This window comes from Dromiciops gliroides, chromosome 2 (genome assembly GCF_019393635.1).
Source record: "Dromiciops gliroides isolate mDroGli1 chromosome 2, mDroGli1.pri, whole genome shotgun sequence".
NCBI lineage: Eukaryota > Metazoa > Chordata > Mammalia > Microbiotheria > Microbiotheriidae > Dromiciops > Dromiciops gliroides.
Genome location: NC_057862.1, coordinates 571,665,870 through 571,688,704, shown reverse-complemented (window position 1 = coordinate 571,688,704; position 22,835 = coordinate 571,665,870). Strand labels below are relative to the sequence as shown.

Sequence of the window (22,835 nt, the reverse complement as noted above, 5' to 3'; positions counted from 1 at the left end):
TTTTTTACTTTGTATACAATTACTTTTGTGAAAAATCAGAACATACTTAAATACAAGTTAAAGCACAACAGAATCTCAAAGAACTTTTTTTTTTTGAAAATAGAAAACTTTTACAAATGTTCCCCTCTTTTTTTTTTTTTTGGGAATATGCTTATCAAAAATAATACTTCTAGAATCAATTTACACTTGCCATGGCAACCAATTTGCCACGGAAATGCTTTAAAGAGTTTGATCAAATAATCAGTTGAGAAAAAATAACAAAAACAAACAACTCAGAATATGGGAGCACAATACTCCTAGAATTAACATTGTATAATAAAATCAAAACCATCTTGCAATGTTTCAAAATTAGATAGACAAATGAATAGAAGAAAATACACATGGAACAATAAAAGACAATGAAATTCAAACTAAGGAAGTCTAAATGAATGTGAACTTAATATTAATAAGAGTATTATAAAATATAAACTTGATCACATGACTATAAAAAGCTTTTACAAATATTCTCCTTGTTTTAAAAACTAAATATAAAACACAATCTCAAAAGCATGAAAATCTCTATGAAAATAAACCCATACCATTAATTTCAAAATGTATATGTAATAGCATAGAAATCCTATGTAACCTCTGAACTGATATTAATACTCTGAGTGAATTCAGAACACCTTTGATTCCAATATCTAAAATCCCCAATACTCATATCAATACCTTGCTGCTTACTTCTACATTTCTGTAAAATATATACCCTTCCATGGCAAAAGAGGCAGAGTCTTGAATTTAAAGGGTTTTCTAAAGTTGTCTCAGAAGCACAGCCAGGCTGGGGAAGGGGTTGAGCATGCGCATTAGATCTTTGGACTTCCAGGGCCAGGGAAGCAATGGGCTTGGCCATGGGAGGAGTAGAGGGTGGGGTTTGGAGAGGAGGGGAGGGACCAGAGCAATTAGAATCAGACTTGATTTTGAACTCAGGCCTGGATTCCTCTTCCCCCACTTGGCCTCCAGGTGCTAGGGGATTAAAAGCTTCTAGAGGGTGGGTCATTGCCTCCAGGCATGCAAAATTAAAGCAACAATTAGTGTTAGAACTGGGAAAAGCTGCAGGAATCTCTTCAGGTTTCTCTGAAAAAGCATGGTTGGGAGAGGGAGAGATATTTCCTTGTGTGAGTAAGTTGCTGGCTCTTCTAACAAAAATAAAAAGAAAAATAGAAAATCCACAAAAACAAAGCATTAACATGATCTTATCTCCCATTTGTCTGGTTAAACAGACTAAAATCAAAAATAGGGTAATTAGGGAGTTTAAAAGGTCCATTCGAAAAAATTTAAAGGAAAACACAGCCAGTACACCAGTACTTAGCAGTTAAAGGGAGAGGGAGGGGAAATTTCTTACCCAACCAGCAGATCAGAAGACTGAGGTTTAGCTTTCCTCTTCGTGGTCAGCCATCTGTTAAGGGCTAAAATTCTAGCTAAACTGTCTAAAATATCTAATGAGTGGTCGCCAATAAATTATAAGCTTTAGCAAGAGTTAGACTTTTAAGCATTTATTAAGGAGAATAAGAATTTGGTAAAGAGAGAGAAAAAGGCCTAGATTTCTATCTATTAAAGGGAGAGCACATTTCTAGCTCCGCTCTCCACCAGAGTCCAAAGGCAAGAGCGCGAGACTGAGCGCCAGTCTCTTCCTTCCTCCTCCCACTAGCCCGCGTCACTTCCTGACTCCTGGTCTTGCCCTCAAAGACCTTCCCTTCATGGGCAGAACTCTTCTACAGTAAGTATCCAGCAGGTGGCGTCATTCCAATCGTTACAGAAGGAAGGAAGGAAGGAAGGAAGGAAGGAAGGAAGGAAGGAAGGAAGGAAGGAAGGAAGGAAGGAAGGAAGGAAGGAAAAGAAGGGAACAAAAGAGAAGAGAGAAGGATAGATTTAAGTGCTCATTTAAATACTCACATGGTGCACCAGGCACTATGCTAAGTGCTTTACAAGTATTACCTTATTTGATCCTCACAGCAACTCTGAGAGGTAGGTGCTGTTATTATCTCCATTGTACCCAGAGGAAACTGAGATGGAAAGATAAAGTGACTTGCCCAGGGTCACATTGCTAGAAGTATCTGAGACCAGATTTGAATCAAATCTTTATGGCTCCAGTCCCATCACTTTATTCACTATACCACCTAGCTTCTTCAGATAAGTATATTGTTGTTCAGTAATTTCAGTCATGTCAGACTCTTTGTGACCCCATTTTGGGTGAAGATACTGGAGTGGTTTGGTATTTCTTTCTCCAGCTCTTTTAACAGATGAGGAAACTGAGGCAAACAGGGTTATGGGACTTGTCCAGGGTCACACAGCTAGTAAATGTCTAAGGCTGGATTTGAAGTCAGGTCTTCCTGACTTCAGGTCCACCACTCTATCTACTGTGCCACGTAGCTTGCCCATGTATATATACATGGAAATTAGAGGAGGAGAGGATTAACTAAAGCTATCGGGAAAGATAACTTTTTCATAGCGGTTGGATGATTAATTTTCAGGGATTTTGTAGACATGATTCCTTCATTGAATACTAGGTTGCACTTGCTGTCCTCTCCTGTAGCCCTCTGGTTTTTCTTCAGCATTAATTCTTCTGTTAGATGGAGCCCTTCAAAGCCAATGGAAAGAGAAGGCATGCCCAGCCAAGTTCTACAGGAAGGACGTTTACAGAGTTTCCTCCCACAGTCTGCTCTAGTGTCACTTTGTAAGTCCAAGCTACTAATCTTCTTGCTGTTTTTTTGTAGGAACACAGCACCATGCAGAAGTTACACTGTACACAAGTTGACAAAATTGTGGCTCAATATGACAAGGAAAAGTTGTCTCATGAGAAAATCTTAGAGAAAGCAATGAAGAAGAAGGGGTAATGTTGCCTCCTTTTCTCCTCAGAAACATAGCTTTTTCTGTCTAGCCCCCCCCCGGGGCAGGGGGGTCCTTTATTTTTTAGCATGCCAGCCAGCTGCTGCCTTTGCAGAAGAACTGTGTTCATATGCAGTTATGAACTGTGTTCACATTCAATTTTGAAGTTTTAGTCATTAAAACTCATTGGTGATTTGTTCTTTGAAAATGAGATGCCCAGTCATTTAAGCACAATAAAAGCAGATCATGGAGTCATTAGGCTTTCCTAGGAAATCTTACAGAGAATCTCACTAAAGATGCTCTCAACATTTTTCAATACCTTGTTTACAAACAATGGAAACAAAAAAGTTGTCATCTTCTGGGATGATCCCAGAGTTCGGATGCTGCTCAGTGTTTCATTCTTGACCTTTTGAATTTCCCCAACTTCTTCAACTTCCTTTGACTGCCTTCTATCACCCTTCAAGGGAGGGATGGTAGGGAGTGTGGGGTGGAAACATTGCTTTCCACTCAAGCTCCTGTGAATAAACTCTTGGGTTTTTTTAGGATAATTCTAGAAAACTAAAGTCATGCAAACATAGTAAATTACCTTTTGATATTGGAGTCTTTAAGCTCCTTAAATTCCAGTTCCCTAGATGTAATTTAAGGACTTCAATTCAACAAACATTTAATACCTGCACAGTGCTCAGCCCTGGGGATGCAAGATAGAAAAAAGAAACAGTCCCTGCCCCCAGGGATTTAAATTGCATGGACATGAAACCAACATGTTTTGTAATTCACAAATTAAAGGGCAAATGGTTCTTGTTTATAGGCACCTGTACTTATGTGTACTGTCTTGATAGATACAAGGATATCCCAATTAGAAAAATCTCTCTTTGGCTACCTTCTATAAGGATGTAATTATACTATAAACATCAAAAATCTATGATTTCATCGGCTTGGAAATTCTCTCCAACAACAGCAGATGAGATTGCAAACCCAGTTAGGAGTCCACTTGGCCACACTACCTCTCTAACAAATTAATGATTTGCACAAAATAACAGATAACTACTTTGTTGTGGTTCAGGTGTTTTTCCAGTCCTGACTATTTATGACCCCTTTGGGGATTCTTTTAGCAACTATACTGGAGTGGTTTGCCATTTCCTTCCCCACCTCCTTTTACAGATGAGGAATTGGAGACAAAACGGGTTAAGGGAAACTAAGACAAAAAAGGTTAAGTGAATTGCCCAGGGTCACACAGGTAGTAAGTGTCTAAGGCCAGATTTGAACTCAGAAAGGTGAGTCTTCCTGACTTCAGGCTCTACATGCTATCCACTGAGCCACCTAGCTGCCCAAGATTAACTTGGTAGCGCTGCTTAATCTATACAACCTGCCTTTATCTTTCCTCTGCAAATAATTCCCCTGAGAGTGTATTATTTTCTATCTGCATCATTGAATCTGGAGGGGGGTGGATAGGAGGAATTATTATCTCTAATATGACATTTGAATTTATTTTCAACATCAGTTGAGACTAACGCACTTGACAGTGTTCTCAATAAATAAGGCACTGTTGAATGAAATGGAAGACTAAAGTAGATTCAACATTACCTCTACAGAACACTCTTTAAACCCCAACTGTTGCTAAGCCAACACAGTATTAAGTAGGTAGACTGTTCCTGCCCATGGTGATGTCAGACATTAAGTCAGTTACCTTGAAAATCCAAATCAAAGAAGTTATCAGGGGAAAAATAAGGGATAAGGGCACGGATTGTCCAAACTAGATACCTAGTTGATTAAATTTCCTGTTGATATCTTAACAAAACTGCTAAGTATGATGGTCAGGGACAGCTCCTCAATTACTGAAGAATTTTCAGGCAGGAAAAATGTTTTAAAATTAATGGAAATTTTCATATTAATTGAGTATCCTGCCTCCACTCTCAGCAACAGAGGGACTGAAGAAAATTGCAAAGAGGCAGTGCATCCAGCTGTATTGCCATTGTTGGCTAATGATAACAACAGTTGTGTCTCATGTTGTATATTAACCTCAGGGTATTCCACTAAGTACATCCAAATGTGAGGAGAGTTGAGCTAAGACAAGGACGAAGACAGAAAATTCAAGAACATAAGAAACTCTTACCTGACTAGAAAATAGATGGCAAGATCAGTTAACTATAATAAGGAAGAAGAGTTCTTCACATGGATTGTTAATTATAAAGAATTTCCCTGATTAAATTTGTTGTATATACTTAGTAGCAGTGGATAGATGATGGCATCAATTAGAGACAGATAAATTTAGTAATGTAGAAGCAGGTAAAATTCAAGCATGTTCATTCTCAATGAACAGCAAATTAAGCAGAAAAATAGAAATAATGAGAATGGGAGGCTAAGATTTTCCAGTCAGTTAAGATAAAATGTCTAGCATTCAATCAGTTTGTTCAGCTTTAGGAGAGATTTTATTTCAAGACTTCTTAAACTTTTTGCACTCAGAACCCCATTTTTGCCCAAGAAATTTTTATGCAATCCCAGGTATATAGGTATACATAAGATAGTTCTAAATAACGTTTTAGTGTTTGCCAAAACCCCCCAAGGGGTTTTGATCCATAGTTTAAGAAGTTTTGGTCTATTAAAAATGTGATGGACAGTCCAAAGCAGGGATTCTCAACCTGGGGGTCCAAGGACTCCTCTTTCTCAATCTGTGGACAATTTCAGAAGGTCTGTGAACTTGGATAGAAAGAATTCACCTTTATGTTCACTAACCTCTAACTGAAATTTAGCATTTCCTTTTAAAAAATCATTCTGAAAATTAATTTAAATATTAAAAATTTTTTAAAATCATTATTGCACAAGTTTCACCAGACCAAAAGCAGGGTCCATGACACACACACACACACACAAAAAGATTAAGAACCCCTGGACTAAAGTATTCATTCTACAAATATTTATTGAGTGTCCATGTTTAGGACACCATAGGAACTACAAAGAACATGTAGTCCTTGTCCTTATAAGAATTATAGTCTAGTAGGAAAGAGAAGAAATAGTCACAAATAACTATAGTACAAGATATAATGTGAAAGTGTGATAAGATTGTTACGATTAATATTATGTCTTAAATATCAGCAAATGCATCTTAAAAGGGAAGGCTCCCTTACCTCCATAGGATCTGGGTCCTGGTTTGGCTATTTATTAAATGATACAGTTATTCCTAGAGGAAAATCACTGTAATAAAAAAATTATTTCAAAGTTAGTTCACTTAAGAACTTTACAGAAGAAGGGGGAAGAAGATGATCAAGCTAGGCCAGGAACTAGAATAATTATAATCACATTTCTTGCTCAGAATAAAAAGAGGAGAAAAAAAATGCTAACATTAAATAAAATGCTGTATTTTTCACCATGTTGGACATTTGAAAGATAGATTCTGGGTTTAAAAACAAAGGAATATAAATAAAAATTCATTTCAAGGCTGACAATTTATTTGCCAGTTTTTAGTCCAATGTGAGTTTCATTGGCAAAGTGTGAAAAAGGAAAAAAAAGGATCCAAAATGGAAGCTCACACAATGAAAGACCCCTAAAAAATGGAATAATTATTGGGTCTAAAGGCATTTTATTTGTGAAGTGGTTAAATTGAGTACTCATTATACCAATAATATTTGTAAGGTGTGAATATATTACTGAAAAAATGTTATTCACGTAAGCTATAATGTTTCATGTTTGATGAACATATTGTATTAACTAGAAATCTTTTTAGTAAAAGCCAGCTGGATGGAAAAATATATAACTTCTGGCATATATTCCCTTTTTAGAGGAAGTAATTGTCTTGAAATGAAGAAAGAAACTGAAATTAAAATTCAGACATTAACATCAGACCATAAATCTAAGGTAAGAAAATATGCCAGTTTTGCCAGTGGGCATACACAGAAGAGAATGAGGCCAGCAGAAGTTTATTTTTATAAAATGATACAAATGATGCATGCAGAATGATGGAACAAAAGAGCTTGTCTTGCTTATTTCACAGCTTGTTTGTTGTTCTGAAAACTCTCCAAGCAGAAGGATGCTTGATTTTCTATGAAAGTCATGCAAACAAATGGAGAAGTTCTTTGAGACTTGTTCCACTTACCCTCTCCCCCTCCCAAAGTTGATCAGTTAAATTAGTTTTATTCTAGTGAAAGAGAATCTTTTTTTTATTTTCCCAAAGAAAAATTTCTCTCATCTCTATATAGAAGTCTTAGACAGACTTCAAGGTTTGTGGGATGTTTGACATCATATTACTGACAACAAGATCAATCCATATTTGTTGTTCAAAATAATGCTCCAGAGTAGGTCAGGGTGCATCAGAGGACTGGATCCACACATCTGAAATTAGCATTCTCTAACCACTCAACTGAGGAACTTCATGTCTTTCCTTTGACCAGAATGGAGACTTGAATTTTGCATGCCTTAATTATTTTAGTTTTTTCTTTAATTTCATTCTGGGCCTAAAATCTTGTCCAATCTGACATTTTATAACAAAGTACACTTGGATTTTCCAGGATATTCATTATGAGGGATAACCCAGTTTGTTGTTTATTGGTCAAAAACACTAATGAAAGAATTCCCGATAAGCTTCACTGCCACTGTCCCATCTAACTCCAACTTAATGAATGTAATCAAGAATATTGAACAGAAAACTGGCTACCTTTGGAAAAACAGAGAAGAAAAAGCCATAATGACTATTAAGAGCCATGGTATACTATTTCTGTGGCTTAATGAAAGACTTGATTCAGATTGGCCCCTTTGAATAATTCTGACTTATTGTAATGGAAAAACAAACAAACCTATAAATGATAATTGTTCCTCAAAAGTCGAATTTCTTGAATAGGTAGGGCCTAAGTTAATCACATTTATTATACCTATATGAATTCTTTTGGAGGAAGAGGTATCTGTGATTTCATTGGTGTAATGAATTCCCAGTAAGGAAATTCTCTTTATTAACACATATTGGCAATTGACTTGTAACAGTCTATCATCTTAGAAAGCTGACCAGGACATGGAGAATTTAAATTGCCCAATCTCATGCAATCCATACATACCATAAGTAGGACATGAATCTATCTGACTGCTGACATTGCTAGCTTCCTTTAATTCAACTAAAATTCCACCTTCTACAGGAAGCTTTCCCTACTACCTCTTAATTCCCATGCCTTCCCTCTTTTAATTATTTCCTATTTATCCTGTATATAGTTTACTTTGTATGTATCTGTTTACATATCATTTCTCCCTTTATCTCTTCAGTTAGAATGTAAGCTCCTTAAGGGCAGGAACTTTTTGTATATTCAGCCCTTAGTTCAGTGCCTGACACATAGTAGGTGCTTAATAAATGTTTATTGATTGAATGAATGAGTAATCAATCCAGACCTTCTAGAATGTAAAAGGTTGTCTAGTATTATGCACTGCTTCTTATCTGATGATTAATTCTTATTAAACGAAAGGCCAAGAGGAATTTATCCATTCCCAAATGATCAAGAGAAAAAGACCCAAATATAGAGGTTTAAAAACAAAAACAAAAACCCAAACCTCTCATAATTGCCATGGTCTAGACAGCTGTAACTCCTCTCCAGAAATCTATCCCTGAATGGCTATTCAACAGATCAAGAAAATAATCATTTAGACTTCAAGACATGAAGACCTAAATCTTGTGTCCATGGTTTCAGAGAAAGAGGGGAAACACAGAAGTATCTCATTGCTCTTTGGCACTTGCTGTAATTAATCTTCCTATTCATTGAATACTTTCTCCTGAGACAGCAGTAGAAGCCCTAGATGTCAGGTGAGGAGAATCATGTTAGGACCACAGGAAATGCAGCATGTTTCCTCAGTCATAAAAAGAGGTAGAAGACAATCTCAAGTAACTACTTAGAAATTCAAAGACCTTGGTCCTGAATTCCAGTTCAAAACCTAAACTGCAGATGATTTCTTCATGAAAGCCTATTCTCAAATGCCTCCAACTATAACATTTTTCATCAAGACCATCATTCACCATGTGTGTCAGCTGCACAGCCAGTTGAGACTTGGGATTATTGGTTATTCTAGCTGCATGAACCTTGGCCATTCAGTTCAAATTTAAGCTACAAATGAAATTATTGTATAACAGATATCTCCAACATTAAGGGTCTAGATGGAGCCATTTGTTTGCTTGAGAAGAGCTCTTTTCCTTTGGTGGCCACAATGCCTTCTTCCAGTTTATTAACATTTTTATGATGTCTTTAGATCCATATGTGCTGAGTTAAGTACAGCATTTTATTTCTGGGTTGATGAGAAATGAGAAAATCAAATAACTCATAGGAATATCTTAGGATTCACCCTCTTCACAGGGAAAAAGCTGGGGGTATGTTATGTAGTGGAAAGAGTATCAGTAAGGCGAAGGGAGAGGTCCCAGGTCCAAGTAAACCAAAGCTCTGATTAGGAGGAATATCAAAAAAGTTGCTCTATGATATTCTGATTTGAACTATCTGATTTATTCAAATGCACCAGATACTACTAATTTCAGTGATTACTACAATTATTTAAATGGAGTTCACTTTTAAAAAGGGTTAACTAGTACACAACCATTAGAAATACCTCTTCATTGCCTTCTTCACTTATTCATCCATGAGAACTGCAGTCTGCTGTCATGACATTGCCTGCTATCATACAGGATCCTTGAGGATTCCAGTGGAACTCTCTCCCTTTCCTTGAACAGGTAAAAGAGATTGTAGCCCAGCATACGAAAGAGTGGTCAGAAATGATCAATACCCACAGTGCTGAGGAGCAAGAAATCCGGGATCTCCACCTCAGCCAGCAGTGTGATCTCCTGAAAAAATTGCTGATCAACGCTCATGAGCAGCAGACTCAGCAGCTGAAGCTTTCCCATGACAGGTCAGTTTGAAGTCACAGCACAGAAGCTCACGTGGTTACACTTTATACTCAGGCTTCACCATTTGTATTTCTGGCCATATTTTGTTGATGAAATCTAGGGAGCTGCACTGGACATCCAACCCCATAGGTACCTTTGTTTGTTTGTTTTCAGAACGATGGATGTTCATTGAGCCAAGCGCATTTATTTATTACTTATTTCATATATTATGCTAATTTTTATTATATATTTAATTTATTCTGTTTCTGTACCATGTTTATTTATAATGTTTATTCATTGTATTTACTTATTGATTATACATTTATTATAGATTTATTTTTCTCATTCATATGTATTAGACGTCATTGTATCCCACAATCTCTGTGCATCAAACACAAAAATACCTATCTGAAAAGTGAAGCCGAACAAATTAGTTTGTAACAAATATCAGGTGAATGGAATAAATAAGTGCTAAGGGAGTTCAGAGGAAAAGGTTCTAAAGAGGAGATTCTGGGCCTTGAACAAAGGGAGGATTTAGATTGGCAGAGAGAAGAGGGAAATTTATGACAGACATGTAAAGAGGAAGAAGATCAACTCCATCTTGGAGTAACTGCCTTGGAGCAATGAGGAACCTTGACAATTAGAACCAATGTGGGGAAAAGGAGAAAGAGAGGAAGAGGGAAGAGAAAGAGATAACATATAGTACTTTAGGGTTTGCAGAGTGCTTACAAATTTTTTATCTTCTCAACAACTCTGGGAGGTAGGTGTTATTATTACTCTCATTTTACAGATGAGGAACTAGAGCCAAAAAGAGGTGGAATGATTTGCCCAGGTTCACACAGTCGTAAGGGTCTGAGGCCATATTTGAATTCAGGTGGTAGATGTCAAAAAATGTAATAACACCTTTTTTTTCCCCCTTTGCTATTTAATAGACATCCCCCTCCTTCTAAACCTATAAAAATGTATAATTGTACTTAATGTAGAATTGGAACAATGCTGAGTAACTTGATTCCGTTTGCTCTTGTTAACAAGTAACATTTCTCTTGGCTGAGGTGACTCTTCTTCAGTCAGGTTTTTGATACAGGCAAACCACATGAGCAAACTCCCTCTCTTGAAAACAAGGTCACAAACTTTAATATGCATTCCAAGATACCTCTTGGGACAACTCTACTAGGATTCCTTTGATACTTTGGTGAAGCTGTGTATGTGGGTGGATGCTCTCTCCCTAAGTGCAGATTGCAGTCCAGCACATTTTTGTGTCCTGGCAGCTCTGGTCTGTGTTTTCCCATAAATCCTTTAAAAGCAAGGCAACAAACAATTATTAAACACTTACAGTGTGCCAGGTACTGTACTAAGAGAGGACCTACCCAATGCACTAACAATGCCTGCCTCTTGTTCTTTTAATACCACAGGGGTGACAAAAAAGACTAAATATTACTAAGTCAGTAATCGGATGCACCATTAGTTAGTCCAACTCTTGATTAACTCATGGTAATGGGGACCCAGTAAGAACATGGATAGCCAAAATCTACAGATACTGAAAAACTTAATTTATATAGTTTTGCCTTCTTTCTCCACCAACTCTTTATCGTGGCTTGCTAACAAATAGCTAAAATAAATTTATTTGAGTTTCTCCTCCTTTGATTTACTTATCATATACTTAAAATAGGAATCCAAAGAGGAAAGAAGAAAAAGAGACATGGATGATGCACAAATCAGATAACTCCCAAATAATTGAGTTGACACCATCATCTCTGCATCCCCTTCATATTATAATTACATTCTCATGTTGTGACTGCATTGACAAATGTACTGTTAATTTTGTTTTCTGTTTTTTATGTGATTAAGCTGAGTCTAGAATATTTTACACTACAAATAGTAACAGGGATGCTTTAAAGCCAGTTTCTCAATCTATTGATTTTGAACTATTTTGTAGAAAAAAAGGTAGTTCATCATTCTCAAGACTTCCCCAGTAGCTCATTCCCATTTCAAGGAAGTTAAAGAAGGTGGTTTTCTTAAGAGCCACATGGATAAAATCTTTTGATTTTTGCCCCATCCTACCTTCTTCACATAGTTGTTATTGTTCATCCTTTGTTCTTGAAGAGGACCTTCTTCAAATAATTGTAAAGTGTTGGGGGGGGGGTGTTGTTAGTGCATGTACTAGATAGCCAGTGTGGCTGTACTCTTTGGGTCTCTCAAAAATCATAGGAGGTGATTACCAAATATATTCTCCTCCAGCAGAAATCATTTGGCTATGAACGATGCCAATGTTTGATTCAAATTAAATTTCTATGTTTCTAGTTACTGTTTATTTTAAGCAGTTATTAACATCTCCCAAATCATGGTCATGACCTCTGCCACATTTTTAGGCTGTTTTAAACACGTAGTGCAACAGAGAGCAAGTGATATTTTATGCAGCTAATTCAAGACAAAAATAAAATCCCAAACCACCACTTATTTCTATTATCTTGATGCTTCAGTAGAACATTGCTTTTTGACCAGGGTAATTATATTAAATCCTCTTCCCTATTTTATACAAAGAAACACAGCCATATGGATTTTTTACACCAAGTAACATTCTAGGAACAAATACAGCAAGTTGACCAGGTGTTTGTTTTCCATTGCTCTGCCTGGAGATAGCATTCTTTCCCATGGAAATTCCTTTTCCCATAGTTTCTTCCAGTGGGAGATAGTTAATCTACTATCAGGTTTGGTTTTTTTTTTTTTTTTCAGTAATTTCAAACTCCCATTAAGCATAATAAATTTATGCAGGCTTAAGGTAAGGTACTGATTCTACTTGAGCTTCCCTAACTTAGCTAGGGTGATTCTTGAATAACACTGTGTTGCTTGTCCCAACATCTTGGTAGGGAAAGGAATAAGCATTTATATAGCACTTACTATGTACCAGGCATTGTGCTAAATGTTACAAATATTACCTTATTTGATCTTCTCAACAAGCCTGCAGGGTAGATGCTGTTATTATCTTTATTTTACAATTGAAGAAAATGAGGCAAGCAGAGGTTAAATGACTTTCCCAGGGTCACACAGCTAGTATGTATCTGAGGTCAGATTTGAACTCAACTCTGGTTGAACTCAACCCTGGTCTGGCATTCTCTTGTAGGACCTACCAGACCTCAAACTAACGTTAAACCTTGAGAACACCACTTCACGCCCATGCCACAGTGGGGTGAGTGGGACTTTAGGAAATTAAATTTACCCTCTAGAAAGTTTCTCAGCTCAATGGTCTAACCCTTAATCCCATTTAAAATATAAAACTCCCCTCTCTCTAGAATAGAAAAAAAAGTCACTTTTCTTAGTCTGTAAGAAATGTTCTTGATTCAATATGTAGAATGCACAAGGAAGTATGCTGCTTTTGATTGTTGCTATGATACCAGGGTTTTTAAACTGTTCCTGTTATTTTGAAGGTACTTCACAGAATGGGCATTGCAAGTAAATTCAATATCCTTTTTTTAAAAATCTTTCTGTAGTTGAATGAATAAAGACTATAAGCCTCAAAAAGTAAGTCTGAAAAGGAGACAATTTAAAACTAGTTTTTTAGTATCTTTGGTCTTCACCTGAAGGGCAGATAAAGCTCTAATTTTCCTTGAACTTGCATCCACATCAAAAGTCTATTACTTTTCCATGCAACAATAAACCACAAAGCTTCTTTCAGGAATATGAGCTATTTTCACTTTAATAGTGTTTGTTGTTGCTTAGGTCAATAAATTAACATCACTGAACCTTGTGTAGTAAAAAGAAAAATACTCTCTTCTCAGAGTCTGTAGTCCTAGATTATGTTCTTGGCTTTGACCCTTCCCAGCTGTGTTCCCTTGGGCAAGGTCACTTATCCTCATTTTGTGTAGTACAGGAATAATAGTACTTGGCCTGCCTAACTCACAAGGTCATAATGACACTGAATTTGAAAATTCTGAACTGAATCAAATAATTTTGTTCAGACATTTTCAGTCCTGTCCAATTTTTGGTGACCCCATTTGAGGTTTTCTTGGCAAAGACCCTGGAGTAGTTTTCCACTTCCTTCTCCAGCTCATTTTACAGATAAGGAAACTGAGGCAAACAGGGTTAAGTGAGTTGCCCGGAGTCACACAGCTAGTAAGGGTCTCAGGCCAGATTTTAACTCAGGAAGATGAGAGGCCCAGCGCTCTATCCACTGCATCACCTAACTGCCCTGAATTAGATAATAGAATCATAGATTTAGAACCAGAAGGGAACTCAGATGTTACCTAGTAACAGCCCCTTATTTTTTCATGAGGAAATAAAGACCCAAAGAGATTCCATAACCCAAGGTAACAAAGGTAGTAAATAGCAGAGCATGATTTGAATCTTGGTGCTTTGACTCCTAAACCATTGACGTTTTTGCTATACTACAGTATGAGAAAACACCCTAGAAACTATAAAGCACTTATGCAAACATAGTCTAGGGAGGAGGATAGAGACCAGACCTGTGATTTTATTGGCATGAGGACTTCCCAAGTGAAGAAATTTCCTGAACCAATGCGGGTTGGCATCCTCTTTGAAATTTAGGGTCTTAAACCTTTCAGAGCAGAGTTAAGTAACTTTCCCAGGGTCACACATTCATTATGTAGGTGGGACTTAAACCTAGGTAGGTTTTCTATCAGCTTTCTGCTGCCTAATACTGCTTCAATAAGTGAACATAAGGTAACATTATTTCTGCAGTAATAATATATACCAACCTACTTGCCAAAAGGTCAAGCACAAATATGAGGCATTATGTTGGTCAAGTTGTTTTTCAGTCATGTCTGACTCTTCATGACCCCATTTGGGGTTTTCTTGGCAGAGATGCTGGAGTGGTTTGCCATTTCCTTCTTTAGCTCATTTTACAGATGAGGAAACTGAGGCAAACAGGGTTGAATGATTTGCTCCAGGGTCACACAGCTAGTAAGAATTTGAGGCTGGATTTGAACTCAGGAAGATGAATCTTCCTGACTCTGGGCCATGCACTTTATCTACTATGCCAATTAGCTGCCCCCAATAATAGGCATACTATTAACTACGAAAAATTTTAATTATAGATCTAAGGTTGGCATGTACCCCATAGGTTATCTAATCAGCCACTTGCCTTTTTATGAGCTTAGCAAACATCTAACCAAAAGATTCACAATTCTTTATTAGCTCAGAACTATGCTAATAGTGTGGCTAAAGATCTAATGTAAATAATGTATCCTGGCTATAATTAGATCAAGAGGTTTTCAGATTGTGCTATGTAAACCCCCAAGAATTGGCTGTGTGTTGGACAGAAGTATCTAATAGCATATATTCTATAGTTTAAGAATTTCTCTGACACATTCACAATTTCTTCTTGCTGATGTGTGGTTATGTATGTCTGATAAGTCTGTTTTTCAAGGTCCAATTTAGCAAAGTTCAGAAAGGCTTATTTCCACGATGGCCACGTAATGATACATTTTTCAATCACAGGCAAATTCAGACTAGTCACAGAGGGTTTGTCGTCTATATGAGTGGATAGATCTCATGCCATTAATGAAATCACAGAGCATGGAAATCTTGAAGTATACATATAAATATAGGTATGTGTGCATATATGTATATATATGTATGTATGCACACAGGTATACACAATATCTGTACCCACAAATTTATAGAAACATACATATATGCACACATATGCATATATACACATGTATGTATACACATATAGCTATATCCTTAATCATACATTTACATAATTTTATATAGAGGTTCTTGACCTGGTACCCATGAACTTGTTTTTATTTTAATATTTTGAGAGAATTTTTTCACCATGCCCAAAGTAGAGATTTGTTTTGATTTATTATACATGTTTGTAACAGGGTTTTTTTTTCTTTAGTTTTCAAGTGAAGGGAGTGGAGAGACTAGGGTAAAGGGTGAGAACGTAGATTTCATCAACTAGAAAAAAATAAGATTTTTAAATTATTTTAAAATATTTTGATAGGGGGCAGCTAGGTGGTGCAGTGGATAAAGCACTGACCCTGAATTCAGGAGGACCTGAGTTCAAATACGGCCTCAGATACTTGATGCTTGCTAGCTGGGTGACCCTGGGCAAGTCACTTAATCCCCATTGCCCTGCCAAAAAAAAAATTGATAACTATTTCAATATAGTTAGTTTACTTTGTGATCCTATGTATCGAATTTCATGTACTTAAAAGCATTATTCTAGATTCTCAGGGATCCTTACAGTGCCAAGGGGTTCATGACACAGAAAGGTTAAGAATCCCTGATTTAACAATCTTTATGGGCATATAGGATTGTTCCTCTTTGTATATCTCTGTGCTTTTCCTTAGACTAAAGCATCAGACATGAGTTGTTGATGGTTGCAAACACTTGTATCATGCCATATTCACTCACAAAACATAGTACCAGAGTTAGAACATCCTTTTTTCAATCCAATAAAGTTTTATTTGGATTTAGTGAGAGTGAAACAACATAGGGTATATACATGAATCACACTTACTTTTTGGAAACTTCGTTAAATTGGACCTTGAAAAACAGACTTATCAGACCTGAATTCATAACCAAGACCAAACTATGAATGTGTCAGAGAAATTCTTAATCCATAGAATATATTCTATTAGATACTTCTTTCCAACACACAGCCAATGAGGCAACTGAGACAAACACACTTACTTTGGGAGCAAAAGAATACAGGGTCTATACCACACTTACTTTTGTTCTCTACCTTCTGAGCCCACCAGTGACACTTAAACATAGAACTGTGTGAACTTAAGGCCAAGCTGGACAGACAAACTATTGCAAATGACTTTAGTGCTGTCACTCCTGAGGTAAAGAGTGGATACCATTCAAAGTAGTAACCGAAGAAGAGAAAAATCATTAATGAACCTAACAAACTCAAAGCATGTTCTCCCTGTGTCTAGAGAATGCAAGGAAATGCGTGCCAATCAGGCCAAGATTTCCATGGAAAACAGCAAAGCCATCAGCCAAGACAAATCAATCAAAAATAAGGCAGAAAGAGAGAGGTAAGTGGGAGATTGCTTACATTGAGAAGATGTGCATTGAGTTATTATTTATACACACCAAAGGAAAAAAACAATGTTCTCTGATCTAAAAATTTTTTAAAAACCACCATGGGTTTAGGACCCATTTGTTCTGTGCTTCTCATCACTGGTATGAAGGTTTATGATCGAGGCTGCACTATCATTTTATTATTTGCAATGACTATTCAGTCCTAAGGGCCACATGTTCATCCAGACATTTTACTTCTTCCACCCTACTTCCCACTTTGCTGATGAATGCAGGTGATGATTTGGTGCCTTCCTTTGCCACCTGGTTTATCTTTTGGCTTATAAGAATAGTTAATATTAGTCTAGTAGCTCTTGTTATTAGGGCGAACTCAGTGAGGACCTTTGGTCTCTCCTTCTCTGATGCTTGCTGTCTAGCTCTAGAGGCATCTAGGAGTTTACATATCATCAGGCACAAAGTGACTCTGAGACACACTTAGGATTTAGATAAACTCTGGATTTGTCCACCAATAATGATATCCACATAGGAGAACTAATGACTGGCTAGAAGGTGGCCCTGTGGCTGAGGTTAATGACCCACAGCAAAGCCTGTCATTAATCCACAAAAATATGCCCTGCAAAGTCACGAGCTCCTAGGGATAAAAACCTATCCTGTGTATTTTATTGTGTATTTGAAGTACTCTATTAAGACATCAGTGATACTTCTCTGGTAGACATTCTACAGATTATTTTTCAAAGGGTGCCAAAAATCTTGACTACCTAGTGTGTGAAATCTTTGGGAATAAGTTGTCTAAAATATGTTTCTTGCTTTGGGCTCTGCTTAGGTAGATGCCTGAGATGGGTAATTCTTTTAGGATATATATTAAATTAAGAATTCCCTTCCATATTAAAGAATGTGAAGCTTTCTTTGAATATTAATTTACTTGACTTCATGCACACTGCATTTTTGTAGGGTTTAAAGAATTCCACATTCTGGAAGAGATGCTGGAGAAATGATCGCTTTTCATAATCAGAAATCTCATGTAACACATATAAGCAGGGTATTAATTTCAGCACATTCCAAACTAATTTATGATCATTTATCATTACTGTTTACCTTAAATGATCTTGTCAAGCCATTTCAGGATTTTAAAATAACAAAAAAGTTAAAATATTCAACTATTGGTTAATCACAATTCTAAATTAGTAAAATAAATTACCGCTATACTCTTTACCTATGTTGTTAATGCAGGCTAGATTTTACTGGAACGAATGAAAAATAACCACCTCATTTGTTTTTGCTCTTCTAGAATTACTGTTTTTATGATTATAAATATATATATACATATATATATGAATATAAAAAGATATCGCTGAGACTTAAATTTTTGGTATCCCTTGTATTTCCTTGTATTGGAATTTGACCAACCTTCCTTAAGTTGTTATTGATATTTATGTCCTCATTATTACCTTATTTATAACTCCCTTAAATTTGCTGGGGTCTAGATTTCTTAAATTCAGGGACTTAGGCTCTTGGAATTCTCTGATTTTTCCCATTTCCCATTTTCCCATCAAGAGATCTCATATCTTTGTTACTCTGAAGGTCTTAAAGTCATCATTCTTTTAAATCTAAGCTCCATATTCTCAATTTATATAGTAGCACCTCATTCTTAAGTATTCAATTGACACATTCCTCTTGGGTTATTAATGGGGAAGGTACTTCAGCAACAAATCATCATACATGAAAGGGGAGTACAGAATGTTGTTTAGAAACCTTAAGTACTATACTTATACTAAAACGTCACTTGTTCAGAATAATTTGGGGCAGCTTGTGTAGTTAATGTACTGTGTAAGATTTTTTAAGAGATGATTTTTTAAAAAAGTCTTTTAAAGGTTTATCGATTGGTCTTCTTGTCCTCTTCATTTATCAAACCCTCTTTCAAACTCTCAGTATAAACCAGGTTTAATAAAAAATCCTCAATTAATTATAGTCTGATTAAGAAAGATATAATCTGCGTATTCTTTTAGTTTTTTAAAAGTTACATTTAGATATCTTTTTAGCAAATGGTATCAAACTATCTACAAATAAATTCTTTTTTATCAAAACAATGCTCTCATTTTATGTCATACACACACACATAGGCACACACAGAAAGATCTGATGACTATGGAATGGAGGCATATTCTACTCATATTTTATTTCTCAGGAGTCCTAGTACTTATTCAGAAATCTTGATTATAATCACTCAAAACCAGATCACTCCTAGAAAATGAATGAATAAACCCAAGTAATGTACTAGAAGCTGGTGCCCTTTACTTGATGCTTTATCAACTACATACAGTATCATGTCAACAAATACAAATATTTTTGTTTGTTCTTTTTAGGAGAGTCAGGGAACTAAACAGCAGTAACACTAAAAAGTTTTTGGAAGAAAGAAAGAGAGTAAGTATGATTTTTTAGGTACTTGTTCATGATTAAGTCCCATATATGCTCTTATGGAAGGGCTCTTGGTATTTGTTTTTACATTTCTATTCTCTTTGTACAGCTCATCCCCCAGTTATATAGAAATCTCAATTCTGGCTTTACTCTCCACTTAATGGCAAAAGGAGCTCCCAACCAAGGTTTTAGAATAGGCTCATTATTTGGCCTTGTCTTTGTATTTTTCAGAAAAGTAAGCCAAGTTCTAACTGTGAATTGTTCCTATAAAGAACACTACTCCACTTCTCTTTTTAAAAATCTTCAGTTCTCATACACTTTCATTATCTCCTTTAATGTATTTAGAAATCAGTCATCTATCACTTTGAAAACACAACCTATGTTTTGGATGTAATTTACTACTGTCTTATTTGCAGCTCGCAATGAAACAGTCTAAAGAAATGGATCAGTTGAAAAAAGTTCAACTTGAACATCTAGAAGTCCTGGAAAAACAGAATGAGCAGGTATTTTACCTGAAAAGGTATAAAACAAATAAGCTGTTTTACAATGTAAAGATAAGGACATTTTTAGTATCCTTTTTTTTTTTTTTTGTAGTGAGGCCACTGCTAATAGAAACAGTAAGAAATGGTGATTTTTAAGAGGTTGTGCTTCCCACCATTATACCCAGAAGAGATGGAAAATATCAATGCTTAGAAGGAAGGCAATATGGACATGAGGAAAGTAAGCCAATAGGCATTAAGATAGTTCTGGGGCGATCAGGAGGGATAATACAAAGAAAGAACCCAGACAAAGGCACCTCTTGGTCTTTAAAGACAAAGTCTTTGCTTTAAAGGACAAGAGATTGCTCTGGAGGCATTTTTAGGTAGATCCTCATCTTCTATAGGCAAACAAACACTTGAAGGTAGAATCCAACCAAAAGAGGATCCAGCAACATCATTTACTGGAAACAAAGAATGTTAGAGCTAAAAAGGGCATTAGAAATCATCTCGTCCAGCCCCTTTTCTTTTCTGATGAAAAAACAAAGATACAGAGGAATAAAGTGCTTTGCCAAGGTCACACAATTAATCTGTGGAAGAGGCAGGACTAGAATCTAGGCCTTCTGACTCCCTGTCCAGTGGTCTTTCCATTTCACTATACTGCCTACTTATTTATACATTAAGACAATATGACCATAAGCAACAGCTGAGAATTCAGTCCCTGAGATTCAGCAGTGCTGAAGTGACTAAATCTGTTTTTCATTAAAAGTGTAGAAGCTGAGGCAGCTAGGTGGCACCGTGTGTTAAAGCACCGGCCCTGGATTCAGGAGGATCCGAGTTCAAAGTAGGCCTCAGACACTTAACACTTACTAGCTGTGTGACCCTGGGCAAGTCACTTAACTCTCATCGCCTCTCAAAAAAAAAAAAGTGTAGAAGCTTCCCAAAAATGTTGCATTTGTTCTTTGTAGGAAAGACTTTTTTAGGGGTCACATTTCTATCAATATATTATTTCTCCAGAATCAAATCATTCATATTGAGGAACAGTTATGCCAAAGAAGTTTTTAAATTGTCTCACTAAGGATTCATTGATTCTTGGAAGAAAAATATGAGCTCTGGATTATATGTAATTTCTAACACGAACATCAGGAGAACATGGAAACTAGACCTTTGTTGCTGAAAATTATTGACATTTGGAGGATGCTAACAAAATTTTCAGCCCTTTAAAAATATAGAATTAAAAGAGCTTAGTACCTAATTATCAGGAATAATTCATCAAAATTTCTTCCCCAGAAATATCTGAGGGTGTAGCTCACTATAGGTTCAAAAATTGTTAGTTATGGCTCTGAAGATGTCTAGACATCTGTGTACAATTGGATGTTTTCATTTCCCTTTTTGCCAGTGGCCTTAGAGTATTTAAACAGATACTATATAATCCTGAAAAAAGTCAATAAAGTTTGGGGCAACTAGGTGGCACAGTGGATAGAACACTGGCCCTGGATTCAGGAGGACCTGAGTTCAAATCCAGCCTCAGACACTTGACACTTATTAGCTGTGTGACCTTGGGCAAGTCACTTAACCCCAATTGCCTCACCAAAAAAAAAAGTCAATAAAGTTCTTTTAAAATTTCCCCTTAATGTATGAGATTTTCTTATAAAATATTAGAGTTGGAAGAAATGATTAAGACTATCAAGTTCAACCCCCTCATCTTACAAACATGGAAATTGAGGCTTATAGAAGGTTATACAGCTTTGTGGCAGATCCAAGACAAACTCTTTTCCTTGATATCTTATCCAGGGCAGGGTATTGAACTATGCCACTGTTAATTTAATCAATGCATTACTCTAGCTATATCTATCACATTTTGCTAAGTATCTTAATGTAAGAATCAGTTACCCTGTTTCCTTTTCATTTTATATGCTAGGTCCCCATAACTGTCATGTATATGCATATGTTTGTATATATGTGTAAAGGAAAGAGAGAGAGAGAGAGAAAAAAAAATATTTTTCTCAAGATTGAGTGTCCATAAATGTGAAATTGGAAGAAAGGGATTGAGCGATTAGAGAGAATATTGTTAAGAACAAGAATAAATGTATCATTTTAAGTTAAAACATAGTTTAATAAATTATATTGAATGCAGTATGTTGCTTAATGTAATGGCTATTGGTTTTGCCTTAAAATTATTATTTTTAGTTTAGCTGCATGTATCTGGTCATTTTATAGTGGTGTTATTTTTGTTTCAAATTTCCATACATTTCCTTTTAATATCAAAAGCCCTCTGCCAACTAAGTGTTAATTTGGGTCACATAAGTATAGGTCACACAGACACTAAGGCTCAATCAAATATTCAAATTTTGTAACAACGAAATACCATTTTAGGATTTTACATATATACTTGTAGTTATAGCAATATGAACCTAGCCTAATAAACAATAGAACTTACCCCATGCCTTCCAAGTATATTTTCTAGCATTCCTACATTTAAAAATTTCAAATGCATCAAGCAATAATTACTTAGTAAACTATTCTAGGCACAACTAGGTAGAGAGTGGTAGGGAGAGAAGGATGAAGAGTGAGGAGGAGGGAAAATATAAAAGAACATAGTCACCGCAACACAGAGCTTAAGGGAGGTGAAGTATTTGTAGGGAAATGCTGTATGTAAATGTTATAGTACATTGTCAACTTCAAGGAAGGCCATAGATATCTGAGGATTTATTCTGAATTTCAGGACTCCTAGAAATGCTTCCATAATGATTCTTGGTCTAGTTTATCATATGCTACATTCGGAGTCTGTATTGAATTTGAATCCTGACCCTGCTTCTGTATGATCTTAGGCAAATCTTTTTATTGTTTTCAGGCCTCGGTTTCCTCAGCTGTAAAATGAGAGGGATTGGACTAGATGACCTCTAAGGTCCCTTGCAGCTCTAAGTCTTACTGCATTTTAACCTTCAGTAATCCCTTTAAGTGCTCACAAGAAATGGGTCCTTGTCTCTAAACTGGATCCCTCACGAGACAGTACAAACACTACTCTAAATTTATTGAAGGTGGAATGCAGTTCCTCCTTTGGTCAAGTAATTCCTAATATACCTGAACACTCTTACTAGACCTCCTCTCAGGTTAATAAAAATATAAAAGGGCTCAGGGCAGCTAGGTGGCACAGTGGATAAAGCAGCGGCCTTGGATTCAGGAGGACTTAAGTTCAGATCCGGCTTCAGACACTTGACACT

General features: G+C 36.3%; 1 protein-coding gene across 5 annotated transcripts in view; it reads left to right on the top strand.

Moving 5' to 3' along the window:
• Window positions 1–22,835, top strand: part of PLCB4 (phospholipase C beta 4) — a 381,108-nt gene that overhangs the window by 353,459 nt on the left and 4,814 nt on the right. For all 5 annotated transcript variants that reach the window (XM_043986572.1, XM_043986571.1, XM_043986575.1 and 2 more), the window contains 6 exons: window positions 2,754–2,869; window positions 6,642–6,717; window positions 9,554–9,729; window positions 16,615–16,716; window positions 19,084–19,141; window positions 19,552–19,638. In XM_043986572.1, coding sequence (XP_043842507.1) covers window positions 2,754–2,869; window positions 6,642–6,717; window positions 9,554–9,729; window positions 16,615–16,716; window positions 19,084–19,141; window positions 19,552–19,638 — 615 coding nt within the window. The remainder of the gene's footprint in view (window positions 1–2,753; window positions 2,870–6,641; window positions 6,718–9,553; window positions 9,730–16,614; window positions 16,717–19,083; window positions 19,142–19,551; window positions 19,639–22,835) is intronic.